The 25572-nt window shown below is 47.7% G+C and overlaps 1 protein-coding gene across 1 annotated transcript in view; it reads right to left on the bottom strand.

Moving 5' to 3' along the window:
* The window catches only part of LOC126545871 (prolyl endopeptidase FAP-like), a 464583-nt gene extending 443987 nt beyond the window's left edge, over positions 1–20596 (bottom strand). The window contains exon 1 of the mRNA XM_050193891.2: positions 19534–20596. Coding sequence (XP_050049848.1) covers positions 19534–19659 — 126 coding nt within the window. The 5' untranslated portion in view covers positions 19660–20596. The remainder of the gene's footprint in view (positions 1–19533) is intronic.
* Between the last annotated feature and the right edge of the window lie 4976 nt (positions 20597–25572).

Here is a 25572-nt window from a genome sequence, read left to right as displayed (position 1 = left end):
CCCGTGTGTTTGAATGGCATAAGCGGTTTTCAGGGGGAAGGGACAGTGTGGAAGATTATGAACGTGCTGGGCGCCCAAGGTCAGTGATTACAGACCAAAACATTGCCAAAGTTCGTGATGTGATCCGTGGTGACCGAAGATTAAGTGTTCGTGCAGTGGCACAGTTGGTTAACTTGGATAGGGAAGCTGCTCGGCGCATTTTAGCGGACGAATTAGACATGAGGAAGATTTCTGCGAAGGTTGTTCCAAAGGTTCTGTCCGATGACCAAAAACAGTGCCGTAAAGACATGTGTGTGGACATGTTGGAACGCATTGCAAACGAGCCAAATTTGGTGGAATCTGTTGTAACATGTGACGAGACATGGATTTTTACCTATGACCCAGAAAGTAAGCGCCAGTCAATGCAGTGGAAGTCTCCAGGATCCCGAAGACCCAAAAAAGAACGCATGTCAAAATCAAAATTCAAGGCAATGTTAATTGTCTTCTTTGATATTAATGGAATTCTAATGATTGAGTGGTTTCCCAGAGGTCAGACTGTTAATCAACACTACTACATTGAAGTACTAAAGAGACTTCGTGAAACAATTAGGAAAAAGAGGTCACAGTTGTGGAGTGATTGATGGCTGTTGCACCAGGACAATGCACCCGCTCACACGGCCCTATCTGTCAAGCAGTTTCTGACCAGCAAAAACATTACTGTGATGGGGTATCCTCCTTATTCACCTGATTTGGCTCCATGCAACTTTTTTTTTATTTCCTGAAGTTAAATCTTGCTTAAAGGGAACCCATTTTACCTCAGTTGCAGAGGTTCAGGCAAAAACGGAGAATCTCCTGAAGGGCCTTCCAAAAACCTCGTTCCAGAACTGTTACCAACAATGGCAGCAACGAATGCAGAACTGTGTGAAAGCTGAAGGGGACTACTTTGAAGGTGATAATGTCACAGAGAACTGATTCAGTAAGTACAATAAGTTATTGGACCAGTCTCGTTTTTTTTTTTTTTTGTGTCACACCTCGTATATCTCATGCCGGTACCTAAGTGCCTCAGTGTCATTATGCATGCAGACCGTTCACAGAATTATTCAGATGCTGCATTTTTCCTTTCTCTCTCTCTCCCCTCTCTCTATCTCTCTCGTGTAGAACGAGTGCTTGGGAAAGAGCTATTATATTACTCTGATTACACACTGCATCAAAGCGCTCCAATTCCACGAACCACAGAAAATGACTGTCACTGCCGCAAATGGGATGGGTGGCTAGACAGGAGAATGCCCGAAACGTTCCATTCAAGAGGCTGCTGTCAGGAGCAGCAGTTGCAGGCAGCTCTTGCGAGGCTAGCTTCGACTACTGCTAACAATCTCCTTCTTATCTGCAATATATGGTACTGCCGTTGAACAGTGCGTCTGCAGAAACGTGCCCAACAATGAAAAAAATATAAGATGAATTGAGAACCGAAGTGGCAGAATAACAAAATGAGAACAAGGTGAAAGCAGGAGCCAACGTTTCGACAAATGGAGTTTTCTTTTTCAAGAGAGACAGGCAGCACATACACATTGAAAAAGACAAGTCCACTTGTGGAAATGTTGGCTCCTGCTTTCACCTTGTTCTCAATTTTCTCATCGCCTCGGATTTCCGTCTCCCACATTCCCCGTGCTTTTAAAGAATAACAAACAAAAGATAACACAGAGTCAGCTACGAAAGGTATCATATAATCTGTCTTTTTCGAGGTTTTTTCTTGAGTACAGTGGAGTACGAGGGACTGAATTGATACATTGCCATGCCAGAGGTTCAAATTACCAGAGGAAAAATCTGAGAAAAGTCTAAATTGCCGGGTGCGGAATTCCTATGTTAACTTTTGTAAGGTATTACCCATGACGGAAATATTATATGCGCCAAGAAACAAACTGTGCAAGCAAACGCTAAGCTATATAATTACCAAGGTTAAGCTACTGCTGTAATACTTTTTTCAGCGTGTAAAATTACTTCAATAGTAAAATAAGTCGCATCAGCACAGCTATTTCCGTTTTAAAATTGTGAGAGCTGTTGAAACAACAATAAAATAATACAAATGCGCTCTAGCTTGCCACATGTACTGTCTGCGGGCGCATAGATCAAATCTGTCCCATTAAGATTTTTTGTATTTCTGAAAACTGTCACCCCAGAATTGGCTGAAACGTTTTAGCAGACTAGGGACATTTCTGGAGGGCGCGTCGGGCAGCAGGCTTTGCAAACGGCATCGTATCAATGGTAGTCAGTAATGCGGCAGAAATCGACTTTGCCTTGACCAGGTGCAGTGTGGTTATTTGCACGTCTTCGCGAGGTCTTCCGTTTTAATGTTCACGCAATAAAATGGGGCCACTGCATGTTAGGCGCACGTGCTCGGCGGCAGCACTCGCCGGCCTCGCACGGCAGCGGTGGATACCGGAATACTTCACCGAGGTTCTGGTGGAAGGAAGGTGCCCAGACACCCTAGCAAATCTTCATAGGGTACGCTTTCGAGATGAGAACCCACGTAAGAAACAGAGCGCCAGGTTGTGGAACATCTCTACCCATCAGAAAGAAACTGGAAGGGATTCCGGCGGCGCCAAGGTTCGCACCAAGTACCTCCCCCGCATACGAGGCGGACGCTCTACCATGTCACCACAACTGCGGTTTAAAAAACAAAAAAAAAGGAGCCCGGCAGTGCCATGCAGCCAACTTCCCGATTGGCGGGTGTCCTTCCAAGCATCTGGAGTTTCCGTATAGTGGTCGAGTTACCTTGATGCTTGATGCAAGCTTCAAAAGCTTCTGGGAGGCCCGAGTGCAATTGAAATGGGTGTTAACAACCCGAAAACCAGTTGCAGACCAGTCAGCAGTCTCCCTGGCGGGCACCCGCCACGGTTGCTTAGTGGCTATGGTGTTGGGCTGCTAAGCACGAGCTCGCGGGATCGAATCACGGCCATGGCGGCCGCATTTCGACGTGGGCGAAACGCGAAACACACGTGTACTTAGATTTAGGTGCACGTTAAAGAACCACATGAGGTCCAAATTTGCGGAGTCACTCCACTACGGCGTGCCTCGTAATGAGATTGTTGTTTTGGCACGTGAAAGCCCATAATTTAATTTTAATATACCTGGCGGGCTTCTCTGTTAACCTAGTTGGTTTGGCGTGGAAAACAAGGCGACGCTTCAATAGTTCCACCATACCTGTCGGTAATTTATCGGCTATCATTCGGTGAATTCGACAAGGAAACGCATTATGGAACTCACTTAAGGCCGCTGGTCTAAATCAGCCTTTCACTTGTTTCAGTACCCACCTATGGATCTACGAAAGCTGCTAACGCTCTCGAAGGTCTGATTTCTCTAATGTGACTGAAGGTGAGTAGACAGCCACTCTAAAGCATTGATTTTTGAGAGAACGCAAGCGACTTCAGTACGCGCAAATTCGTCAAAGGATCGACTTCTCGCAGCTGCTTATTGAAATTTCCTGGCGTTACCATAACGGCGGCGCTCAGGAAACCTTTTCGCAACGTCGTCATGCGGCTTCCCAGAGGAAGCCGCATGACGCATTAAGGAGGAAACTATACATTGGAGAAGTGCGATTCCCGTTTTCGAATTCAGAACCTTATCCCGTTGGATAGTGCCACCGTTTTTTTTTTTTTTTTATGTAATGCGAAAGCATGATATGATTCATGAAGCGGAAAATTCGGCGGCGTGGCCTGAGATCGTAAAAAAAGTCACGTGGTCACAGAGACACGCTCGTGCCACTGATCGCGTGTTCGTCGTGGTCTTCTTCCCCAGCTGGCTCCGATGCCGCTCATCGTCCCAGCCCTACTTCTGCAAAGGCGCTGAAAGCACTGGCCCACTACCAGTCGGTGATGTGATTTCGGTGAGTTCTGTCATGCGCTCCGATAGACGAACCTTCCATGGAGCTGGTACAAAAATTACAGGGTCTCTTAAGATCTCTCTGAAGAGGTGAACTGCGAAAGCCTACTCTTCATCCTCTTCCTCTTATCATTCGCCTCTTTCCCTTTGCGTCTTCTCCGTCTCTTCTTTGTCGTTTGTCGTTTGTTGTCGTTAGACATATTGGTCATTTCGTAGTCATTATTAGACATTACTGGTGTTAAGAACGGCCAGCTGCAGTGCAAGTTTGCCAGCCATTTACGCCAGCGGTGGCAACCTCATCTTGGAACGCCGCCGCCAACCTCTAGCCACGGCGTGACTAAGTCGACTTTGTGTCGGTAACAATACGCACGTCCTCCACTCTCCGTCGCTTCAGCTAGGATGCGTTTGACGAAGCAGGCTTTGTGCTGAAACCACCAACGTTACGCTCTAGCCTCGTCGCCGTTGTGACGGAATGAGTTCGGCGGGCCAACTATTGTTACCGACGTCCCCAACGCGGACCTGATCTGCTACGGGTGGGGGAGTTGCCGCGGGAACGTCGTCGTAGGCTCCTTCCCACGCGCCGACCAAGACGCAAGACAATGTGCTACCCGGGCTCGCTACCTGGATCGGCTCCGAGTTCTACGAAGCCCCTCTGAAGTCGACTCCGGGCCATGCAGCTGTGTGTGTGTGTGTGTGTGTGTGTGTGTGTGTGTGTGTGTGTGTGTGTGTGTGTGTGTGTGTGTGTGTGTGTGTGTGTGTGTGTGTGTGTGTGTGTGTGTGTGTGTGTGTGTGTGTGTGTGTGTGTGTGTGTGTGTGTGTGTGTGTGTGTGTGTGTAAGCCGTCCCGGGGAGAGGCGGCATGTTTACAATGACTGGGCGAACGTTTCCGTCCCCTTGGAATCAAGGGGGGACCAAGTGCTTATAAGCAGCGAGTGTCGGCTGCTAGAGGGTGCTCGTCGTCGTGCTCTGTGCTCGAAATGTACTCGTGAGCTGTGTGCTGTATGCTTCGTCTTGCGGGCTCCATTTGGGAGTCACGCTAGACTGTGTAAATGCATCCCATGTTCAAATGTATATAATGTAAATAAATCCTGCTCGCCTAAGTCCCGACGAAGAGTCAAGTTCATCCCTACGACTACGACCGCCAAATCTCATACTGGTCATTACTAAGCATCTTTAGTCATTTCTAATTAATTGTAGTCGTTACAAGTCGTTAGACATATTGGTCATTTCGTAGTCATTACTAGTCATTACAAGTCATTTTAGTCATTATTAGTAATTACTGCTCACTAGTAAGCATTTTAGTCGTTTGTAATCAACTGTGGTCATTACAAGCCGTCGTTAGACATATTCACCATTTCGTAGTCATTAGTAGTAATTACAAGTCATTAGTAATCATTTTACTCATTACTACTAATTACTAGACATTTCTAGTCATTTCTAATCAATTGTGGTCATCACAAGCCTGCGTCAGACATATTGGTAATTTCGGAGTCATTAGTAGTCATTATAAGTCATTAGTAGTCATTATTAGTTATTACTAGTCATTATCAGCCTCTACCAATCTCTATTATAACGTTATCATTCACTAACTGTCACTATCAATCATTTTTCATTCTTTAATCTGTCTTTAATCTCTCTTCATATGGCGAGATGACGCTTCGGCGGACACCGGCGGACATTCCGGCGGTCAGGTCTGCTGACACAAACTTCACCATAAGCCTAGACAGGCTTTCGCCTTATAAACTCACGTGGTCACAGAAGCAGACCGCGCTCGTGGCCGGTCTATATATAGCGATGCACGTCGCGGCGCTGCTAGTCGGTGCGGTGAGTTCTGTCGTGGGCTTCAATGGACGTACCTTCGATTTCGACTTTTCAGTCTGTAGCTGCATCCGCCCGGCTCCTTTAGACGTCCGCGTAGGTATGCAAACGAGGCCAAGGCACGTGATGCGAGAAATGATACAAGACAACGTGAAAACAATACCATTACGTTTCGTAAAACGAGTCGTCATCGGGAAGACTTCGCAATGCTTTCGCATTAATCCACGTAGGGATGCCAAAGCGCCTTTCACTTTTTTTAATTGATATTTTCTGTGCCCCCCCCCCCCCCCCCCACTTCCCATAACTTTGCTGGGGTTGTCTGCTGGCGTCTTGCAGGATGTCTGTCTTTCAAGATGGGCCGGTCCCCCAGATAGTGCATACCGTGGCGGCTCGGGGCAATGGATAAATTGTGGCGCGGACGCGGAGATCAAGCATGAACAAAATGAGGCCAACACGTATACAATAAGTGCGGAGGGACAGAGGCCCAGAAGAAGCGTGCAGCGAAGCCTAAACGTCTTCGATACGCGGCGAAGCATGGTTTATAACGCGAACTCATGCTGACTCGTAAACACGATCGAAGTGGAGCAGCTTCGAGTGGCGGCGATGAGGACCGGGAAGCGCGGTCACCATTTGTTCCGCTCCCGTGTCTGCAGCGGATGCCTACCATTTATTTTGGACGTGCCTTCGTACAAAGACAGTCCGCGAAGGTTTACTTATAGGGCTGTGAAATTCAGAAGTGAGCAACCTGAAGACTACGAACTAACAAATAAAATAATTTCCTGCAAACAGGCACAGCGGAGCAGCGTAGATACGCAGCGAAGAAGGGCTTTAAGCGCGAACGTGCACTTCTTCGTAAGCTCGAAACCAGCCGGCGTCAATAGGCAGTGATCAGACGGCAGCGGAACCGCATCATGTTATTTACAGGTGCAAATCGGTATTTTGAGGAACACTCCATGCAGGATGAGTTTGGTACAGTGTGTAAGGTGTGTGATAGACTCTGGCATCTGGTTGGATGTGTCTGCTGTGTTGGAGCGCCATTCATTTACGTTGAGCGTGGCGATTCCCGGTCAAAATGTGTGCAACTTGGTCGTGCGCTCTGTACTTGCAGATGGTCGCTAAACATGGACAGCGTTCCTCGCAAACACCAAAGAAAGCTTCCACTAAACTGATCCCGCAGCACGTGAGATCCGCATGTATTTTTTTTTTTTTTTTTTTACATTTTGCGTTACCTGTAGCTTAAGCAGATCAGCCATGATCATCTCCAGTGCGGCGCGATGCATCACCGATCACATGCACATCACCCGCTTTCGTCCCGCATTCCTCAGAAATTGGGAGGCATCAACTTCCCGTGGGATACTGTTTAATGGCGGGTCATTTCAAGGCACACTATCATTTGAAGAGTTTTATAACAAGAAATGTACTGCACAGGGCTAGATAAGCATATCGCACACAATTACTCACAAAGCAATCATTTATTTGGGTTCCTGTGTACTCATGAAATCATCAGAATTAGTATTGCACTGTGTGGGTCGGCGAGTGTATGTGGGCCTCCGCCCGTCCGTGCGTGCATGCGTTATATCTCATAAAGTATATATATATATATATATATATATATATATATATATATATATATATATATATATATATATATATATATATATATATATATATATATATGCTCGGTTTTCGTGGAGCGCTCGTCAATAGCTCTGGCACTCTTCTACATACCAATATTTCAGCTCTCTTTGTACTATATTATTTTTTTCGCTTGCACACTGGCAACCATCAAAGACCGAAAAAAGACCGAAACCGCTCCCAAATTACCACGCAAAGAAAAAATAACACTAAAGAAAAGGAACACCTGCACAGCTGCGAAACTATCACTACTCTTGTGTTAGCTGTGTCTTTGCGCATTTTATTGCTTAACGTCGTCCTTCTTGAATGCGCTCGTGAACGTTCGATCTCCCTTCTTTGCAAAGCTATTTGTTGTTGCTTTTTTTTTCATTTACTGCGATTAGAGAATATTCCGAAAGAATAGAATCGGCGATGGACTAAGTTATCACATGTGAATTAGCTTTTTGTTGAATGCAAAGAACACTCGCAGGAAACCGATTGCACGAGGGCCGCGCTGGCGCACGCAGAGCTCCGACCCAGCAAATGGCGACGCACGTGTTCGAACTAGTGTAAAAAGAATGACGCGATGCAATTGGATGTGATAGATTGTTCCATCATTTCTTGGCGTTATAAGCGACACCATCCTTGATTATCTCACCTGGCAAAGACGATCGCACCTCAACGGACGCCGCGAGCGCAGAAGTAACTGTGATCGTGCAGTACTGTTTAGATGAATTCATGCAGCATTGTTTACCACAAGAACGGCGGGGCGCCAGCTCTCGCGAAAACGGCAGATTGAACGCTACAAGGACTGAACGCTAGAACAAGGATTGGGACACAAGTACTCCTCGGTCCCTTTTATCCGGAGGGCCGCACGCAAAAGCTGAGCCGTACACCCCGCGGCGCGCTATTTCTTTTTTTGTCTTATTTAGTTTCGTTTCTGGCTCTTTATGAACTTCTGTCACCGTCTAGGCCTGCCAGAAAACAATCGCGGGACACGTGTTGCCGATGTCAAACTAAAGCGCCGCTCGAAGCGGCAGAGAGACGAGGAAGGACAGACGAGATAAACTGCCTCTGGGCGTCGTCTGCGCGCCGCGCACGCCGAACAGAACGAGTGCCAGCTGCTGCGGGCGAGACTAAATCTGCCCCGGCCACGCGTACCCGGGCAGCGCCCCACACACCCCCGATCGGCGTCAGACTCGCCACCTGGACGATGATGCGCCGCGGATTCTCTTCCGCACACGGGTGGCGAGGACACTTGGCCGAGCAACGGCTTTTTCTTGGCACGTCCCCCGCCATTCGCAACGCGCGTACGATGGACACGAAGGGACGAACTGTGTGCGTTTTTTTTAATTCGACGATAAGTTATACGACCTAGTTTTAAAGCGAAGCTTTCTTTGCCTCTTCTCCCGAATTACCGGGCGCTGCTGCTGCTATAGTCTGGTTCGCGCGCGCCGCTGGGTTTCTTGCAACACCAACAGATTCCGCTCGCCTCCGCACATCTCAATAGGTGTTCAGAAAGTTTGGCGATGGAAATTGTTCCTGGTCTTTTTCAGTTTTTTTTTTTTTTTTGGTTGGGGGGGGGCGATTATAGGTCGGACATTGGGCAATATAATAACAAGAGCTTAGTCACGCAACCACCCCCCCTCCCCCGTTCCAAAGGGGACCCTCATAGCATCCATCCATCAAACGCGGCCGCCGCGGCAGCGTTTCACAGTTTGTGCGTATGGCACCTGCTGTGCTTGCTTTCCTATGCGACAAAAATGCAGGTGCTGTGCTATGGAGGTCGCGTGCTGGGCTGTGATAGTGTAAACATTACAATCGTCCACAGCCTGAAGAGTGCGCTTGGAGCTGGCGTCTCAACAGCGTGCTGGCCCCGCCTGCAGAAGGAGCACGTAAACAGGCCCCAGCAAAATGGCTCCAAAGCGTGCACTCAGCGTCGAGGACACCCAGGCCCGAAAGAAGCGTCGCGAGGAACAGAAGCGTCTTCGCTAAGCAGCCAAACGTGGCGCAGACCTCTGCTACCACGATGCGATGTGCCATGTGAGGCAATGATAATGTTCAGCCCTCTCAGAAGTATGAGCAATGACGCACAACAATGCCTCAAGGAGAGACATCTCCCTGTGTGTTCTGTGGACTGCGGAGACAAACAGCAGTGGTGCACGCAAGGTAACGTTTAACAACAAATCACCACTCTCGTATTGGACATAAACACTGAAGAAATTACACATTCCCAGCCGAAATCCCCGCTAATTATTGTCATTCAAAGCAAACAGCGTACAAAAGTTCGCTTATATCGATTCCCACAGTACGTGGGATCCGCAGATTTTTTTTTTTTTTTTTTTTCAGAAGCTATAGCTGAACCCACAAAAAAGACAAACAACCGTTCGCTATAGTTGTAGTCCAGACGGGGTCCTCGGGTCGCAGTCACAGGAAAATTTGCTTGAAATTTTTTTTTAGCGAATAGCGTTATCTGGCTTTTTTTTTCCCTTTATGGCCAGAGGTTGGGGGTCGTAGGTTAGACTTCCGCCGCTTCTACAAAGGCGCCAACGCCAAGGAGGCGCGCGCTGGTGCAACCGAGTTACGCTGCGCGTCACCCGCCTTGGTTGCTTGGCGGCTGTGGTGTTGCACTGCCAAGCACGAGGTCAGGGGACCAAACCTCGGCCCCGGCGGCCGCATTTCTATTGGGGCGAAATGCGAAAGCGCGCGTGTACTTAGATTCAGGTGCACGTTAAATAACCCCAGGCGGTCCAGATTAATCCGGAATCCCCCCCTACTACAGCTTGCCTCATAATGATATTGTGGTTTTGACTCGTAAAACACCGCAATTTATTATTGCGGTGTGCGTTCGTCGCTGAACATCTACAATTATATAGCTCTTTGAGAGATGTGCGGGTCAACGGCTCCTTTCTTTAAGGAATTACGCAATGAAACAACAAACACTATATAAGTATCCTCACAGCCTCAAATATATGCCAGCAAGCGCACCCATTCCCAGATAATGAGACGAATAGCATTTTCGAAGCATTCGGCTATTCACCTACATTGACAATCATCGTCGATTGTTTGCGCACCAGAGTATTCTAATTTTCTTTTTTCGTGGCAGGGGCGTATTTCAAGACAGTTCCCATATTTTTGCACAAAACAAACTATGACGCGCGAGAATACCGTGGTGACGATAAGTACAAAAGCCAGTTCATATTCCGGGATGTCCTTTCCGACGAAATATACAAATCTGACATGCCCAGCGCGTAACGTTATAGCAATTGTAGATTTATTACAGTAGTGTGGTACATTTTAACAGCTACAGAATAAGTAACAGGATAGGGCGTCCCAAAGTTAAAACCTGCAGTGGAGACACCCTAATAAAGATATGAGTAATATTATTTTTAACATACATCAGTCAGTTGCTTACAGATATTATACATAATTTAAGCAGAACACTTTATACAACGAAGCATTGGACTTTACAAAAATAACATGAGCAATATAACACAGCTAAAAAAACGACAAAAAAGAGAAAGAAAAGGAACCAATAAACATAACTAGAAGAACAAGAAGACGCCGGGTAACAATTAACGAGGTATATTTTCTAACAATTTTTTTTAGTAATTAAGAAAGCAAATGCAACGAGGAACGTGATTTGATTTCACATGGAATACTATACCAGTTTGACATTCAGGTAAAAAAGGTGGTTTACTTCCCCTAGTAAGTTCTACCTTATGGAAGTAGTAGGTTTTGTAGCTCTGCAAAGCTGATTTTGTTAGTACTGATAAAATTTTCAACAGGTACCTCTTTGTGTAGAAGACGAAAAATGAAGATTGATAGCTTATGGCGAAACAACTCCTAGAGAGGAAGGATATAGGTGGGAAAAAGCCACTATAATCACCATCCCCAAACCAGGCTAACCACATACGTTAGAAGCCCTCAGACCAATATCCCTCACGTCCTGTCTCGGGAAAATGTTCGAAAGAGTGATAACTACCAGACTACAAAGATACCTAGAACGCAACCACTACTTCTCCGAAGATATGGTCAGGTTCACGCCAGGCCTCTCCACAGATGATGCCTTCCTGCTCATCGGGGAAGAAGTGCTAAACAAGATTCCCACTTGAGGCGAAAACCTCATACTAGCCCTAGACATGAAAGGAGCCTTCGACAGTCTGTCACACGAAGGAGTTCTCGACGAGCTCAACGTCACACATTGCGGAGTAAGGATCTATAACTATGTCAGATCCTTTTTGAATGGAAGAACGATGACTATAGGCCTGCATCAAACTATGTCAGACCCGTTCGACATACCCAACAAGGGTACACCTCAAGGCTCCGTTATCTCACCAATCCTGTTCAGCATAGCCATGAAGATACTATCCAGGCACCTATATCAAATAGAAGAACTAGGCTACACACTTTATGCTGATGATATCACTCTCTGGACGAACGAGGGCTCTTTCGGGTACAAGAAGGACACTCTTCAACAAGCAGCAAATGCAATGTCCCTTTTTGCCAAAAGCAGTGGGCTCCAATGCGCACGAGAGAAGTCGGAAGTGATACGCATCCACAACCAACGATAGAAAGGCAACAGTCCCATCAATATTTAAGTGGACGGACACACATTCAAGGAAGTGGATCTGATACGCATCCTGGGTTTCTGGATCCATAGCAATGGATGCGCCAGATGCACTCTAGACACGCTAAACACAACCACGAAAACATGTTTCCAGAATGATCAAAAGGACGACCAGCCATCGGACAGGCATGAGGGAAAAGACAATGTTAGGCTCATCCACGCATTAGTACTAAGCATAATCACCTATAGCCTTCCGTACCACAAGACAAGCAAAGCGGAAGGTGAGAAAGCCGAAGTCATTATCAGGAATGCCTACAAAACTGCGCTTGGTCTTCCCAAACATACCGCCACGGACAAACGCCTGTCTCTAGGGGTACACAATACCTATGTTGAGCTAAAGGCTGCAGTACTGCTACCTTAACGCGAACGCCTCAGTGGGACCCACTGTGGGAGGGCGATCCTCAAGAGAGCGGGCTACCTCCAGCATCCAATATATGTTAACAAGGACAGGAGCTACCTCCCCTCATTAGAGAACTTATCTCTGTTGCACCTATTCTAAAGAACATGCATCACACCAGACACCCGGACAGAAGAGAGGCCAGAGTCAAGGCGCTCACCAACATGTACAAGGATAATCCCGACGTCATATACGTAGATGCAGCACAATTATCCAATAAGAGAGGATTCATCTACACAGCGGCAAATCACAACTTAGACCTCATCCACATCAATCAAATCGTCACCACTTCTACGGTAGAAGTGGAAGCGGCAGCAATTGCCAACGCCATTAGAGTGCAAGAAGAATCTGACAATGGATCCGTGATCTTATGAAACTCACAAGATTTCCGTAAACTCTTCATGAAAGGCTTGGTTCCCAAAAACATAAGGCACCTGGTCCCTACTTACCTCAAACATCACCACAAAGTCATATGGTGCCCAGCCATGTCCGCCTTCCGGGCAACGGGAGAGCCCACGCCCTATCTCGAGAACTTTCCAAACGAGCGGGGCAGGTGATCGCACTTTCATACACACATATCCCCACTTCCAGCACAGACATTCTCACGTATCAGAGACTCGACCGACAGACATTCGGTCCACCTAACAAATCCCTCAACAGTCAGGAAGCCAACGATCTCCGTAAAATACAAACGAACATATTGCTTAATTTTTTTTAAATTTCAACCTCAAGGTTCCACAGACGGGGCTTTACATGAGGGGTAAAGTCATAACTTACTAAACAAAATGTTTTCCGAAACATGCAAGGCCGAGTGCCCTTGGTGTGGTGGAAAGCCAACTCTGTTTCACATCTCACGGGACTGTCCCAACAGACCCGTCGAGGTAGCCAAACACCTACACATCTACACCCTTAATGAAGTTCAGTGTTTGGCGAAAGCCCGTCTGGTCGGGATGAAACATGGTTAAAAGGTAAACAAAAACCCGGGGCACTACGCCGACCAAAGTAAGATTTAAAAGAAAAGAAGACGTTGCGGCTCCCACGCGGGAGCCTTGTTCACAGGTAAAATAAAAGGTTTTCGAGCAGCTCGCTTAAATAGTCTTGAACACGTGACGCAGGCAGCGCGCATACACTGACGGCAGATTGCCATCGCTCCTGTTCAGAGTGTGTGGCGTAGTCTGAATCATGAGCGACTCGAGATGAAGGCGTCGAGATAGCCTTTTTTTTTTCCCTGGCAAGGACACGTGCCTTCCCCCAGTCGATTGCGTGGCCGCCTGAAGCGGCATGCTCAGCCAAAGCACTGGATTTTACATTTTCCTTTCTGACGTCATAATTGTGCTGCTTAAGACGCCTTTCAAAGTCACCAGTTTTTTTTTTTTTTTTGCAAGTGCAAGTGCTTTATTTTTCTTTACATAATCATGGTTATACAGATATCTGGACCGATAGCCAGGGAAGGCTAGTTTCCGGTCCAGTGACAATGTACACGTAGTCGCAATCCGCGCATGGGACAACGTACACAACACCTGGGTATTTCTCTTTTGGTAATTTGTCCTTAACATTGACGAGTGATTGTCGTAGTTTCTGGTTTGGAATGTGTGCCACTTGAATATTGTATGAACGCAGAATACGGCTTAGAGCTTCACTTGTGGACGGGATATATGGTATTCCGGCGCGCTTTTGACTAGAGGCAGCATAGGGTAACTGCGGACGTGCCATTTGTTGTTCAACAGCATTCAAGAAAGAACATGGGTAACCACAGGCTTATAGTTCCCGCCGTACCACGCTACCGAGCTTCCACGCTACCGAGCTTCTATATCGGTAACCGCCGCTAACTTGACAATGGAAGCACTTGAAAGTCGAGCGCTCTCTTCGTTCAGCCCTGCTCCGAAGGCATTTTTTCGCTACGTGGACGACTGTTTTTGCATCATTCACAAAGAAGCAGTTCAGTCGTTCACTTCGCACCTAAACAGCACGGAGGCAGCGATCCAGTTCACGGTAGAAGAGGAGGTCGATGGCAAGCTCCAGTTCCTTGATATGCTGATTGAAAGAAAGGTACCTACTTTGTCGTTCGCAGTTTCCAGACAGCCAACTCACACAGGACGCTACTTGTATTTCGGCTCCTTGCAACCTGCTTCTCACAAGAAAGGCAGTGGTTTCCACGCTTCTACGACGCGCGGAGAAAATCTGCACGAGACAAGAAGAGTACGCAGCAAGCGTGGAACGGCGGCCGGGAAAGCCAGCCGGTTCCTTGGCGTGTTCCACATGGGCAATGCCATGTCTCCGGCAAACACTGGGAGTTTCCAAGTTGCATCTGTCCTTGACATTTGGGTCGATTCCCTTGCACTGTCTTCGTAAGCTGACTGAGCAGCGTCATCGGCGGGCTCGTTACTAATGACGCTGCAGTGGCGTGGAAGCTACTGAAAAGTGACACGGTATTCTTTCTCGGCCAAGATGTTAAAAAAAAACTAATCTCGAGCACCAGTTGTTCAAGTAGCTCGTACCACAAGATTGATAGTAAATACTGCAGCGCTGCGTTCGAGTCACAGAATACGGAACAAGCGCATACATTTATACGTAGTATAGCTTATGCAAAAAAGTCGTGACCTTCAGCACAAGCTATCTCGCAGAAGAGGCGTCGGCGATATTCTATGACAGCAAATCAACCTTTGGCTTGTAGCGTGTACGTTCTCCTTGCGCCACAAAACGCCACGTTCATCAGTATGTGTACGTTCTTAAAGCTGATTAAAATGATGGTCGAATTGCAATCTTCTTCGAATGGACCTATTCGTTCTGGGGCCGTATTGTACTGCGACCGAAGCGGGGTCTGCGTCCGCCCACTGCGTATATTGGTTACGTCGTCACGCCACCGTCGTCACCGTCAAGTCGTTGCCAGGCCACCTACTCGTACTCAGCCTCGCCATATGGCGAAGAAAAAGCGTTGCTGCTCACCACTTGTATTCGAACTCACGCGTCTGAGGCAACGACCAACGATCAGCTGACCAATGCGCTATTGTGGAGCTTGGGAGTTTCGCAATTTGCACGGCGTATTGCGCCCCGCACAGACTCTGACAGTGGTTACGTTCTTGCATGTAATTCGGAGGCCACCATAGGCAACATTGTAGTGGACGAGGACGATGTCGTGTGCATCGCAACCTTCTTAGGAAGATGGCGGTGTCTATACTGCGAGATCTTGCTGCTGTGGCAGTAAATAAGTTCAGAGTCGAAGGAATCACTGAAGTGTACAAATTTTTTTACCACTCCATTTTTCCCCGCTCCTCATTTCTTATATGTCTCGCCCAGCGGCCGATCACGACGATAACGGCGGCGTGAAAGCATCCGAGTGAATGATGAAGAGAGAAAAGAATAGAAAAGGGGTTGTTTACTAAGTACAACCCCTACATTCTGCAGACTACGTTGAAGAAATGAAAACATTATCTAAGAGGATGTACTTTTTGTTTTCTTTTTATCTGTAGAGTAACGAGAACTTCGTTTAGTTGAGCTGTATCCAGCTGCTTAACAGCGCACATGGAAACAACCGTGGTATAAATACGGTCAGCTAAAGACCCAGTACACGGAAACGTAAAGGCATAAATGTAAAAGCGATGGCGAACAGGCGGTGTGTCGTATAAGTTACCCAGTGCGACTCTTAAAGACCCAACATGAAGGCGCTTGTAGCTATTTCGCGCTTAAATGATTAGACACCACCACTTTTTTAAAGTTGTATTTGTGAGATGTTCATTGATACTGCTATTTTCACACACGTCAAAAAATGAACATTCTGTCCACACGACTAAACGGAGAGACAGTTTACATTTGCACACAGGTTCATGCGTTTCTCGTCACTACAGTATAACACCGCTTTATAAAACACCATCGGAGTGAACTTGTTCAGATCAAGGAACAATTACGAGTACAACATCCCCGGCACCCCACAAAGCTCGCGTGTTTACATTCATTTGAAGGAAGCTTCATTTGAGCGAAAAGTTGATTGTAGTATCTTCCTGTTCGTTCAAGCTGAGTATTACTCTGTCAAAACAAGTGTAATGTATATCAATTGAATTCTGGAATTATTGTGTTTGCCATGTAAAACCATTATAGCTCGCTAATGTTGATAGCTGTCCATCAGCTAGGACGGCACAGTACTGAGTCGTCCCGCTTGTTGGCTCCCGCTTGGCAAATCTTATTATTAATGTTGCAATTTTACGTCTAGAAGCTAAATTACAAAGAGAAACGCCGCATATAGCACAGCTGCGCATTTGTGTTGACCACTTTGGATCACTTTTAATACGAGTGCGTTCTTATTTTCTCCTTCTTCTTTTTCTTCTTCTTCCTCTTGTGTATGTGTGTTCGCGCGCCATTGGTATGCGACCGCCGCAGTCTTTAATAGAACTCATGGCTTCGCGATTAGTAGGATAGCCCTGTGTCAGAGCGGTCTGTGCTTGATGAGTTTCCTTTGACGGTATTTCAGGATCGTCAACTCTCTTCAGAAGGTCTCCAGATTCGGCACTGTTATCGCTGTTAAACGGGGTTTCGTTATGAAGGAATATCCGCCACTCAATGAAAACGCAACCGTAGAGTGGAGGTACCGTTTGTTCTTCAAAACGTGGGCAGCTCAATAAGCAGTGGCGGCGGTGTGAGATAACTGTGAGATAAAGTGAGTGACCTGGTTCGATACTATATATAGAAGCTTGAGACTCTAGAGACTCAGAAGCCAGATCGGTAGAGTAAACACAAAGCTACATGTCCGCTATTACCACTGTCTCTGAGGGCTACACTTCTTTCCCTTACAAAAATTTCTATAGACGTCTATAGACTGTCTATAGACTTTCTATAAAAAATTTGCAAGGGATGGAACAGATCAAAAGGTATAATAATCAAAATCAGATTCTACTTTGTCTTCCAAGGAGAAAAGGGTAGTTGGGAAACGGATGCTTAAAAGCATCTTGACGGAGACAGGTCCCCCTAAGTATACTTTGGGAGCATTGAAGAGAATACATATAATGAATAGAAGATACAGTCAAACATGTTAACAACAAGTGCTGTGCTGGCACACAGACACAAAAACATATAACGGATGTGCTACATTTCCTACATCGAACGGCAGCGTTCTGGCGAAGAAAAGAAAGAATAAGGCATAAACGGAACTAGGGAGACGCGTAACGTGCGCACATAAGCATGCGCCTGTGACTCTGAAACAGACATTTAAAAAAAAGGCGGGGGAGGGGGGGGGGGGGGTAAAAGAAGAATACGAGCAAAATATTAAATGTAAAAGCAGACACAGGGGTGATCGGAAATGATTATAACACCAAATAAGTGTTGAAATTGCTTTTTTATATGTTTTTTGTCATAGCAGCATCCCGTCTGGCAATTTAATGGCCAGGCCTGCACACGCATGTGCCGGCCGGGAAGTGAGAACGTAACAAGTGCATTTCATTTGACAGGTTGCGGATAACAGCTCATTATCAAACGAAGAAACATGTACTGCAAGAAGGGAACGGGAGAGCAAAGGCGTAAAAAACTGCGCGAATACAGACATTTTTGTGTGTGTGTGTGAGCAGGATGTCAAAAAGCGATTTTTGCACACGATATTATATTTTGATTTGGATATGTTGGCGACTAGCTGCCTACGTAATAGAGGCCGCTGGGATCTTTAGCTGCTGCAACTTTTTTTTTTCTCGGTCCTCCCCATGTAATCAATGGAATTGAATTGAGTTCTGGGAATTTACGTGCCAACACCCCGATTTGATCATGAGGCACGCCGTAGTTGGGGACTCCGGATTAATTCTGACCACTTGGGGATCTTTAACGTGCCCCCAATGCACGGGAAACGGGCTGTGGTCAATGGGCGAATAAGCTTCATTTCATGTCACTCGTGCAAACAAGGTGGCATTATAAATGACGCTGGGGTCATAATGACAAATACTTGCACTGAAAACTGCTCGACGATATCTGGAAGGGTTCGCTGGCTGCATTTTCGCGACATATTCCCAACGAGCGCTGTCTTTCAAAAACGCGCAACAAGTACTTTTGTGTTGCTCCTGTCGAACAAATGTGCCTCACGACGTCCATATAATTGTGAAAGTAATCGCACTGGTAAACGGTGTGCATTACACCTTGCGACAGGCCTACACTGTGAAATGAGTGTAAGGTCTTGGCGAAGCTAGACGTCAAACTTTACGCGACGATGGCAAGCATATGCCACCGAATACGTTTTCCCCGCTTTTACTTGGCAATGTAGCGTATTTTGTTGTTTTCTCCTATATTTGCAAGAGTCACACACGCACATTCAACAATGTCGAACTATACAGCATCAGACTCTTTGATGCTTTGGGCCACTGTATACGCGTTCTAAGAGTTGACGCAAATCTATGCTGTCCTCGAATGGCCCTGCACGCCGTCCGCCGGCAGGGCGGAACATTCTGCATTCTAGCTAAGCTGAACGAGGGGAGCGCTGGTAGCAACGGAAAGACACGGCAGGCTATAGGAATGCATGCCGCGCACAGCAACACCTCACGCGTTTTGCATATATACGAGTGTCGGAAAAAAGAAAAGTCTTACAGAATTTTTATAGGAGGGGCCCACGAAAGAAAATAAAACGGGTCGCGAAAAACGCCACTTATACAGCGTTCGATTTAACAAAGACGCCAGTGGTAATTTTACGTGTATTTAGTTTCACTCCAGATATATCTGTGTCGGCGAAGCAAAACATCTCAATAATTGCTGTGTATCGCCAGCATAGCCGTAAGCAGTCTGCGTCCCCGTTGAAGATATCGGTAGAAAAACTGCGCTTATGGTAGCATCGACCATTTACGCCTTGATCGTTTGTATCACGAATCTCCCCCCACCCCCCTCTCTCTTTTTCTTTCGATTCTTACGTATATACGCAAGGATATAAATTGCACCTAGCACAGTGTCACATAAGTTGTTTGTCATGCGCCAGGTGAACGAAACAAAATATCGCTTTCCTCGCACAGCACAGTACTTGCGACATTTGCACGCAGATTTGTGCGTGGCGCAAACGACGCACAAATCTACGAGCGCAACGACGCCTCCTCTTTTTGCGGTCCCTGCGGCCGAGCGAAGCGCACGCCGCCGCGCTAAGATGAATTGGCGCGACGGAGGCACGCCGGACATATAAGCTGCGGCTCGGGGCGATTTTTCTTGCGAGGGGAAAACAAATACGAGCCTGCTCTGCGAACGAGCTCCGAGCCGTGACTCACCGAAAATTGTTCGGGCAAGGCAGGGTCCTGCGGCGAAGTTCTCTTCGTGCTTCCAGAGGTGGGTTTTCGTTCCAGTCCCCCCTGGCCCTTGCCGGGCACGGAAGATGTTCCGCCGGAGTAATTCATGGCTAGGCTCGGGCCTGTTGGGCGGGCACTTGCGGTGAACGGCGCAGAGGCACGGCGATGGCTACTTTGAAAGCAATCAAAAGTTCGTCGGGGAGGAGGAGCAGAGCGGTGCCCGCAGTGCCTGCCACCGCACTGCGATCGCCTTGGACCGCGTGTACCTCTGCGAGAGGGATTTGGCTCGTGAAAAAACGCTCTAGAGCAACTATTTGCTTTTTCCGGTGGATTTTGATACGAAACGGCGCAGTCTTAGTGGCTGTGGACGAGAGATACCTAAGTCCTTCTGTTTCGATACGACACCACACGCGGGCAGACTTTGGAATCTACAGGGAAAGGAGCTGGCAGGCACACTTTCACGCCTCTGACATGTCTGGTAACATTCTTCTGCCGCTACGGCGAGTCTCTCTCCCTATGACACGAACGCATACACGGCTCCTTTCCGGCGTCCGCGGCGAAACTCTTCCGCATCTTGCGAGCAGTCCAGGCACAGCCACTAGTGCAGCTACGGGGCCATCGACAGCGCAATGTCCGGCCTACACGATGAAGCGCGACCCCAATTCTGCACATACTCTGACTCAGCACAACCCTTCGCGTTCCCAACCAAGTCCGGCGGCCGCGAAATACTGGACACGACGACGCGTCGGGGGACGCTGCGTCGTCGCTGTTGGACGGCCGACGACAATTCTCCGCGTCCACCGAGACAGCGAACGTACAGTCTCCTCAGACAGCTGCAAGCACGTCCTTGAGGACGCATCCGTCGCATCGGCGAAGGGAGGGGTCGGACGCCAGCTACAGAGCCGCTGCGCAGCGCTGCGGCGGGACCCTTGGCGCCGCGCGGTCGGACGACGTCCCGGGCTCGACCGGCGGCAGCGGAGCAAGGCGGCACATGTCCGGCGGCGCGGCTCGGGGCGACCACGGTCCGCGCCGGTCGCCGGCTCGTCCCGGCACAGACTGACGCCGGGGTCCCGTCGAGCGGCGGCGCGCCCGGCGGTCTCGCCCCCCTCCCGCCGGCCACCACGACGCCGCCTGGGAGACGCGCGCGCTGCCGCGCTCCGCCTCGCGGGCCGCTTCTCTGCTCGTGGGACACGCGGCAGAAAGAGCACCGGGCCGAAAAGGCTCGCGGCCCTTTATTCGAGCGCGTGCGAGCACGTGCACGAGGCGGGTGCACGCTTCTCACTGGCGTCGCAGGGAAAACAAGCGTCACCATCCATGGCAGCGACGAATGCGACTGGCGACGATCACTCGCTAGGAGTTTGACGCCTCTCGTGCGTGGTCTAAAGCACTCCACCTCAGGAGGGGGGCAGAACGCAATTTTCATTGATATTCAAGTTCACAACGAGTACTTCAAGAGGCGCTGAAAGAACGCCGCCATTATTTGAATAATCATAGATAATAGTTGGATTAGTAATGCCCTGAAGGCCCCCGAGTTTTATTTGCGCCATTTTACTGGTCGGCGAACGCAACCCGTAGTCTTACATAGTCCTAGAGTGATTAAGATGAATCCAGTGTGACCGTCCTGCCACATGTTCACATCTTCCGTCAGCTTTACTGTTCTTTACTAGCTTCGGAAGTATGGGAAATGTGGGTACTGTATTAAGAGCCCGCTATCCCAAATATTAGCTAAGAAATTACCAAATGAGAACGCAAGAAAAGAACACACACTATAGTAAGAGACAAAGTAAAGAACTTAGGAGAAATTCATCCCGTAAAAGCGTGCTGCACCCGCCCTTCACCTCTCCGCACTCGAAAGAGAGAGAGAGAGAGAGCTAGAGAAAGCAAAAAGTTTTTATAGCCCTTCTCACAGAAAGGAAAAGATGGAAACTTTGTGCCCTTATAAATAAACTGCAAACATCTATATGCCTGAGTCAGACATGCACAAACAGAAAGCACAGTAACAGATGTGGACGCTAAGAAAAATCGTTTCAAAAACGCCGCCAACACACGTGTGAAGAGTGCAGAACCGTCGTAGCGGCAAGTGTAGCCAGCGAAGAGATGCACGTCGGAAAATGACGCCGGTATATACGGCACGAGCGCTCTGCACTGAGCTGGCGCCACAGACACGCATACACACGCAAGCGGTGGAGAGCAGTGTGTCGGAAAGGAACGAAAACAAAAGCGAAAAAAAAGGAGCATATTTGTGACCGGAACGAAAACGTAACCGGAAAGTTATTTACTCGTATTATTTTGTTTCGGAGTGGAACCGAAACATTTTTTACCGGTTTCCGGTTCAAGGGGGTAGTCGGCAATTCGAAACTACCAACGCCTGGCAACGTCAGCATTAACGCGTAACTTAGGGATAGCAATGGGGATAATGCCAGCAATGGACAGTCAAGCGCTCCACTAATCTAAGCCTGCCGCTCGGTGCACTAGCAGATCAACAGCGTAGCAAAACCCAGGGCTTCAGAATTCGTAATTCCCTTATAATGATCTCAGAATGCATAATTCACTTAGTGAGAAAAATAAATATTGTGTTTTTGATCGTTATACTTTCCTTCGACAATTTCTGCATGCGAACCCGAACCGTTATGAACTGTTACAGATTATCTTTTTCCTTTTTTCGGGAGAAGAACCGGAACTGAACATTTTTCAGTGCAACGAAACTAAAACCAGAACAAAAAGCATTTCGTTCCGACACCGGGCGGAGGGCTCCGCGCCTGCGAAGCGGCACGATGCAGACGCGCGACGCAGATACAGATGCCTGCAGAGCGAAAAAGGCGACGAGGCAACTTAGTGACGAGGGCACATAAACGCTCGCGCGACAGAAGATGGCCGATGATGATTGGCTGTCGCAATAAAAGCGGACACAAACGCGAGAAAGAACAATGGACGAAAACGATTCGTTGGCGCACGCAACACTGCTAGACTTCCTTCGAAGTGCGTGTGCCGCTGAATTCCTGACCTGGCCATTGACTACAGATGTGGTTTGTTGATGTTCTCTTAAATTTTCACAATAAAGGCAATCGGTTCATCAATTCTTGAGCTGATTTAAATATTCAAAACCTCGCGCGTCTTTAGGAAGTAGGAGATTGGATATTTAGATGTGCATGCTCATGTGGATTTTGTGGAGATGTGCACTTAACTATAGACGTAGCAGATGCGGCTAAGTCGATGAAAATGTTACATCGATGTTGCCGGTGTACAGTTAACATGGGTTCTTTTTGGACCTGTATGATACAACTACACCATCGATGCTGGGCGTTTTCTATGTGTACAAAGCTTGTACGAATACTTCCGGATTCCAGGACCCGTTAGCGTTCGGCGATAACCTAGTGTCTGATTTCCAAAACACCTCGTTTCGGATATTCCCTTACACAATTTGTAGTTCACATGTTCCTCGTCTTACTTCATCACCTGTGCTATGCGGCAAGTTGCACAAGTGCTCAGCTCTTGCGAACCATTGCGTAACAAAAAAACCTCAACAGAAGAGGAAACTACGAGAGAGAAATATTAAGGCAGTAACCAACCTTAATGATTATCTATGTTATGCAGAACATTTCTGAAAGGTATAGACGACGCAAATGTGTGCAAAGAGTGGCGATGAAGGTATTGTCGCGAAGAGAGTATACCACGGGCTCCTTTATTTATTTTCGTGACTGTTATGTGTGTATCGATGCGGGGTGTTTTCGCGACCATTTTTGGACGCTTAAACTCTGGCCCCTATTGGATCCTGTCGGCATGCCTGATTGATCGGAGTAGGCAATTGGTGGAGAAGCCTGCGCCTGCAGCCGGTCCGCGGGTCCCTTGGATGCTGTGAAAACTAATTTAAGGAAGGTATCTGAGTAGATTCGGGGTGAGCGAGGAGACAGCAGCACACGGCGCCACTTCACCACAGGAGACCAGGCCGCTCAGGCAGGCCGTCGACAACGGGTATGACATCGCTTTGCATGTAAATATGTGTGCAGTGTAAACCTAAAGTAAATGAGAAGTTAATAAACCTAGTTATTCAAATGATACCTCTCGTCGTCTTCGTACCTGCGGATCTGCACTTCCCCCTGCCGGAGCTCATCCCCCTTCATGGTCGTCTCCCTGATGAGCTGATGCGTCAGAACACTAACAGCTGCGTCACTTCGCTACAGTATGATGGCGATGGTGTGGCGAAGACCGCATGGCGACAACGCTATGCCGATGCTGGAGCGATGCCGATGGGATGAGGATATTAAAATTATTACAATGGTATGACGACGGCTGTATGACGACGACGGCACGGCGCCGATTGCATGATGACAAAAGGATAACGTAGGTGGAATCACGTTTACGACAGCGCAATCGCTACGACAAAACGACGACGAACGAATGACCATGGAGGTATGACGGCAACTTTGTGATTATGACGCAATGTTGACGATGACATGATGGCGATAGAATGATAACTACAGTATGACTGCAGACTGCTACGCTCGAAGACGGCGTAATGAAGACGATATGACAACGCAGTGACAACAGAGTAAAAATGGCGGAAGGATGATGATGTGGTGACTTGTGACAACGAAATAATGATCAAAATGTCATGAAGGCAATGAAATGACGACGACAGCATGACAGCGACAGCATGTGGCTGTCAGAGCCCACGTACGCGCTCACGTACATCACCCGCCACCGCGGGCCGCCTTGAGCACTATATCCGGCGTTTGTTTGCACTATGTCCGGCGCTTATTCGAGCTGAACTATTTCCGTGATCGGCCCACATTTTTCGGATACAAAATTGGCCCGCCACCGTGCGTGACCTTGCTCTCACCTTGGCTCCAACTACAGAAAAGAATGCTTCGCCTTCAAAATACCCGAAACAGCGTCCTACATACCAAGGTTTGCGAATTCTCCGCAAAATAAATGTTCTAATCATAACACCATACTTAGGAGTCCCTCATTTCGCTGGCCGACATCGACGGCTAGAAAGTAAATGTCGCGGAGAACATTTCGGCGATAGGCCTCTTATGTCAATGACGGAGATTACTCGGTGCTAAGGCATTTTTAGTTATTTTCTGTTTCGTTACCAGCTGATGTACTCTCGTTAGTAAGAAACTCACTCATGTGGCACATGATCTCAAATTGGCTATTAGTAATGTTGAGTATATTATGGTAGAGATCATACCTGGTCGGGTCAACCGAGGCAGCATATATGTTCTTAACATATATAGTAGTCCCAACGAGAAAAGGCAACGATTTAAGAATCTGCTCCGCAAGGCCGTAGACATGGCAGGCTCAAGCCCTCTTATTGTCGCAGGGGACTTTAATGCCCCGCTTCATGTCTGGGGTTATAAATATGATACCAATAAGGGTAAGCATCTCTGGCAGAATGCCATGTATCTGGACCTGACGCTGATCACTGACCCTAACTTTCCAACCCGAATCGGGACATCCACGTGTAGAGACTCTACCCCCGATCTCATCTTCATCAAGAACATGACTGAGGCCAAATGGAAAAACTTGGCTGAGAACCTTGGTAGTGACCACTATATTTGTGAGGTCCAGCTTCCTATCGTGGGTAGAAAACAGCGCGAATTCTCGTACACGGACTGGGATAAATTCCGCAAGCTTCGGGAGGAGAGGCCTCCCTCAGATTCCCGACCTACCATAGAGCAATGGATGGTTCAGGTCCAAGAGGACGTTCGGCGTGCTACCTCTAAGGTCTGCACCGACCTTCCTGTTGAGAAAATGGATAGCAGGTTAGCCCATCTGTTAGAGGCCAAACAGTCCATTCTCAACAGATGGAAGTGTCAACGACTTAATCGCAGGCTACGCAAAAAGATATCTGAGATTAACAAACACATTGAGGAGCATTGTGTAACCCTCTCTAAACAGCAGTGGGACGAGGTTTGCAATTCGATAGACGGCCAAATGCGCAATGGTAAAACTTGGAGCTTGCTTAAGCATCTGCTTAACGAGACCAATACTAAGTCTAATCAGAGGTATGTCATT

The sequence above is a fragment of the Dermacentor andersoni genome, chromosome 1 (assembly GCF_023375885.2).
Source record: "Dermacentor andersoni chromosome 1, qqDerAnde1_hic_scaffold, whole genome shotgun sequence".
Lineage (NCBI taxonomy): Eukaryota > Metazoa > Arthropoda > Arachnida > Ixodida > Ixodidae > Dermacentor > Dermacentor andersoni.
Note: the sequence above shows the minus strand (reverse complement) of the source record. Positions and strands in the feature narration are given on the sequence as shown.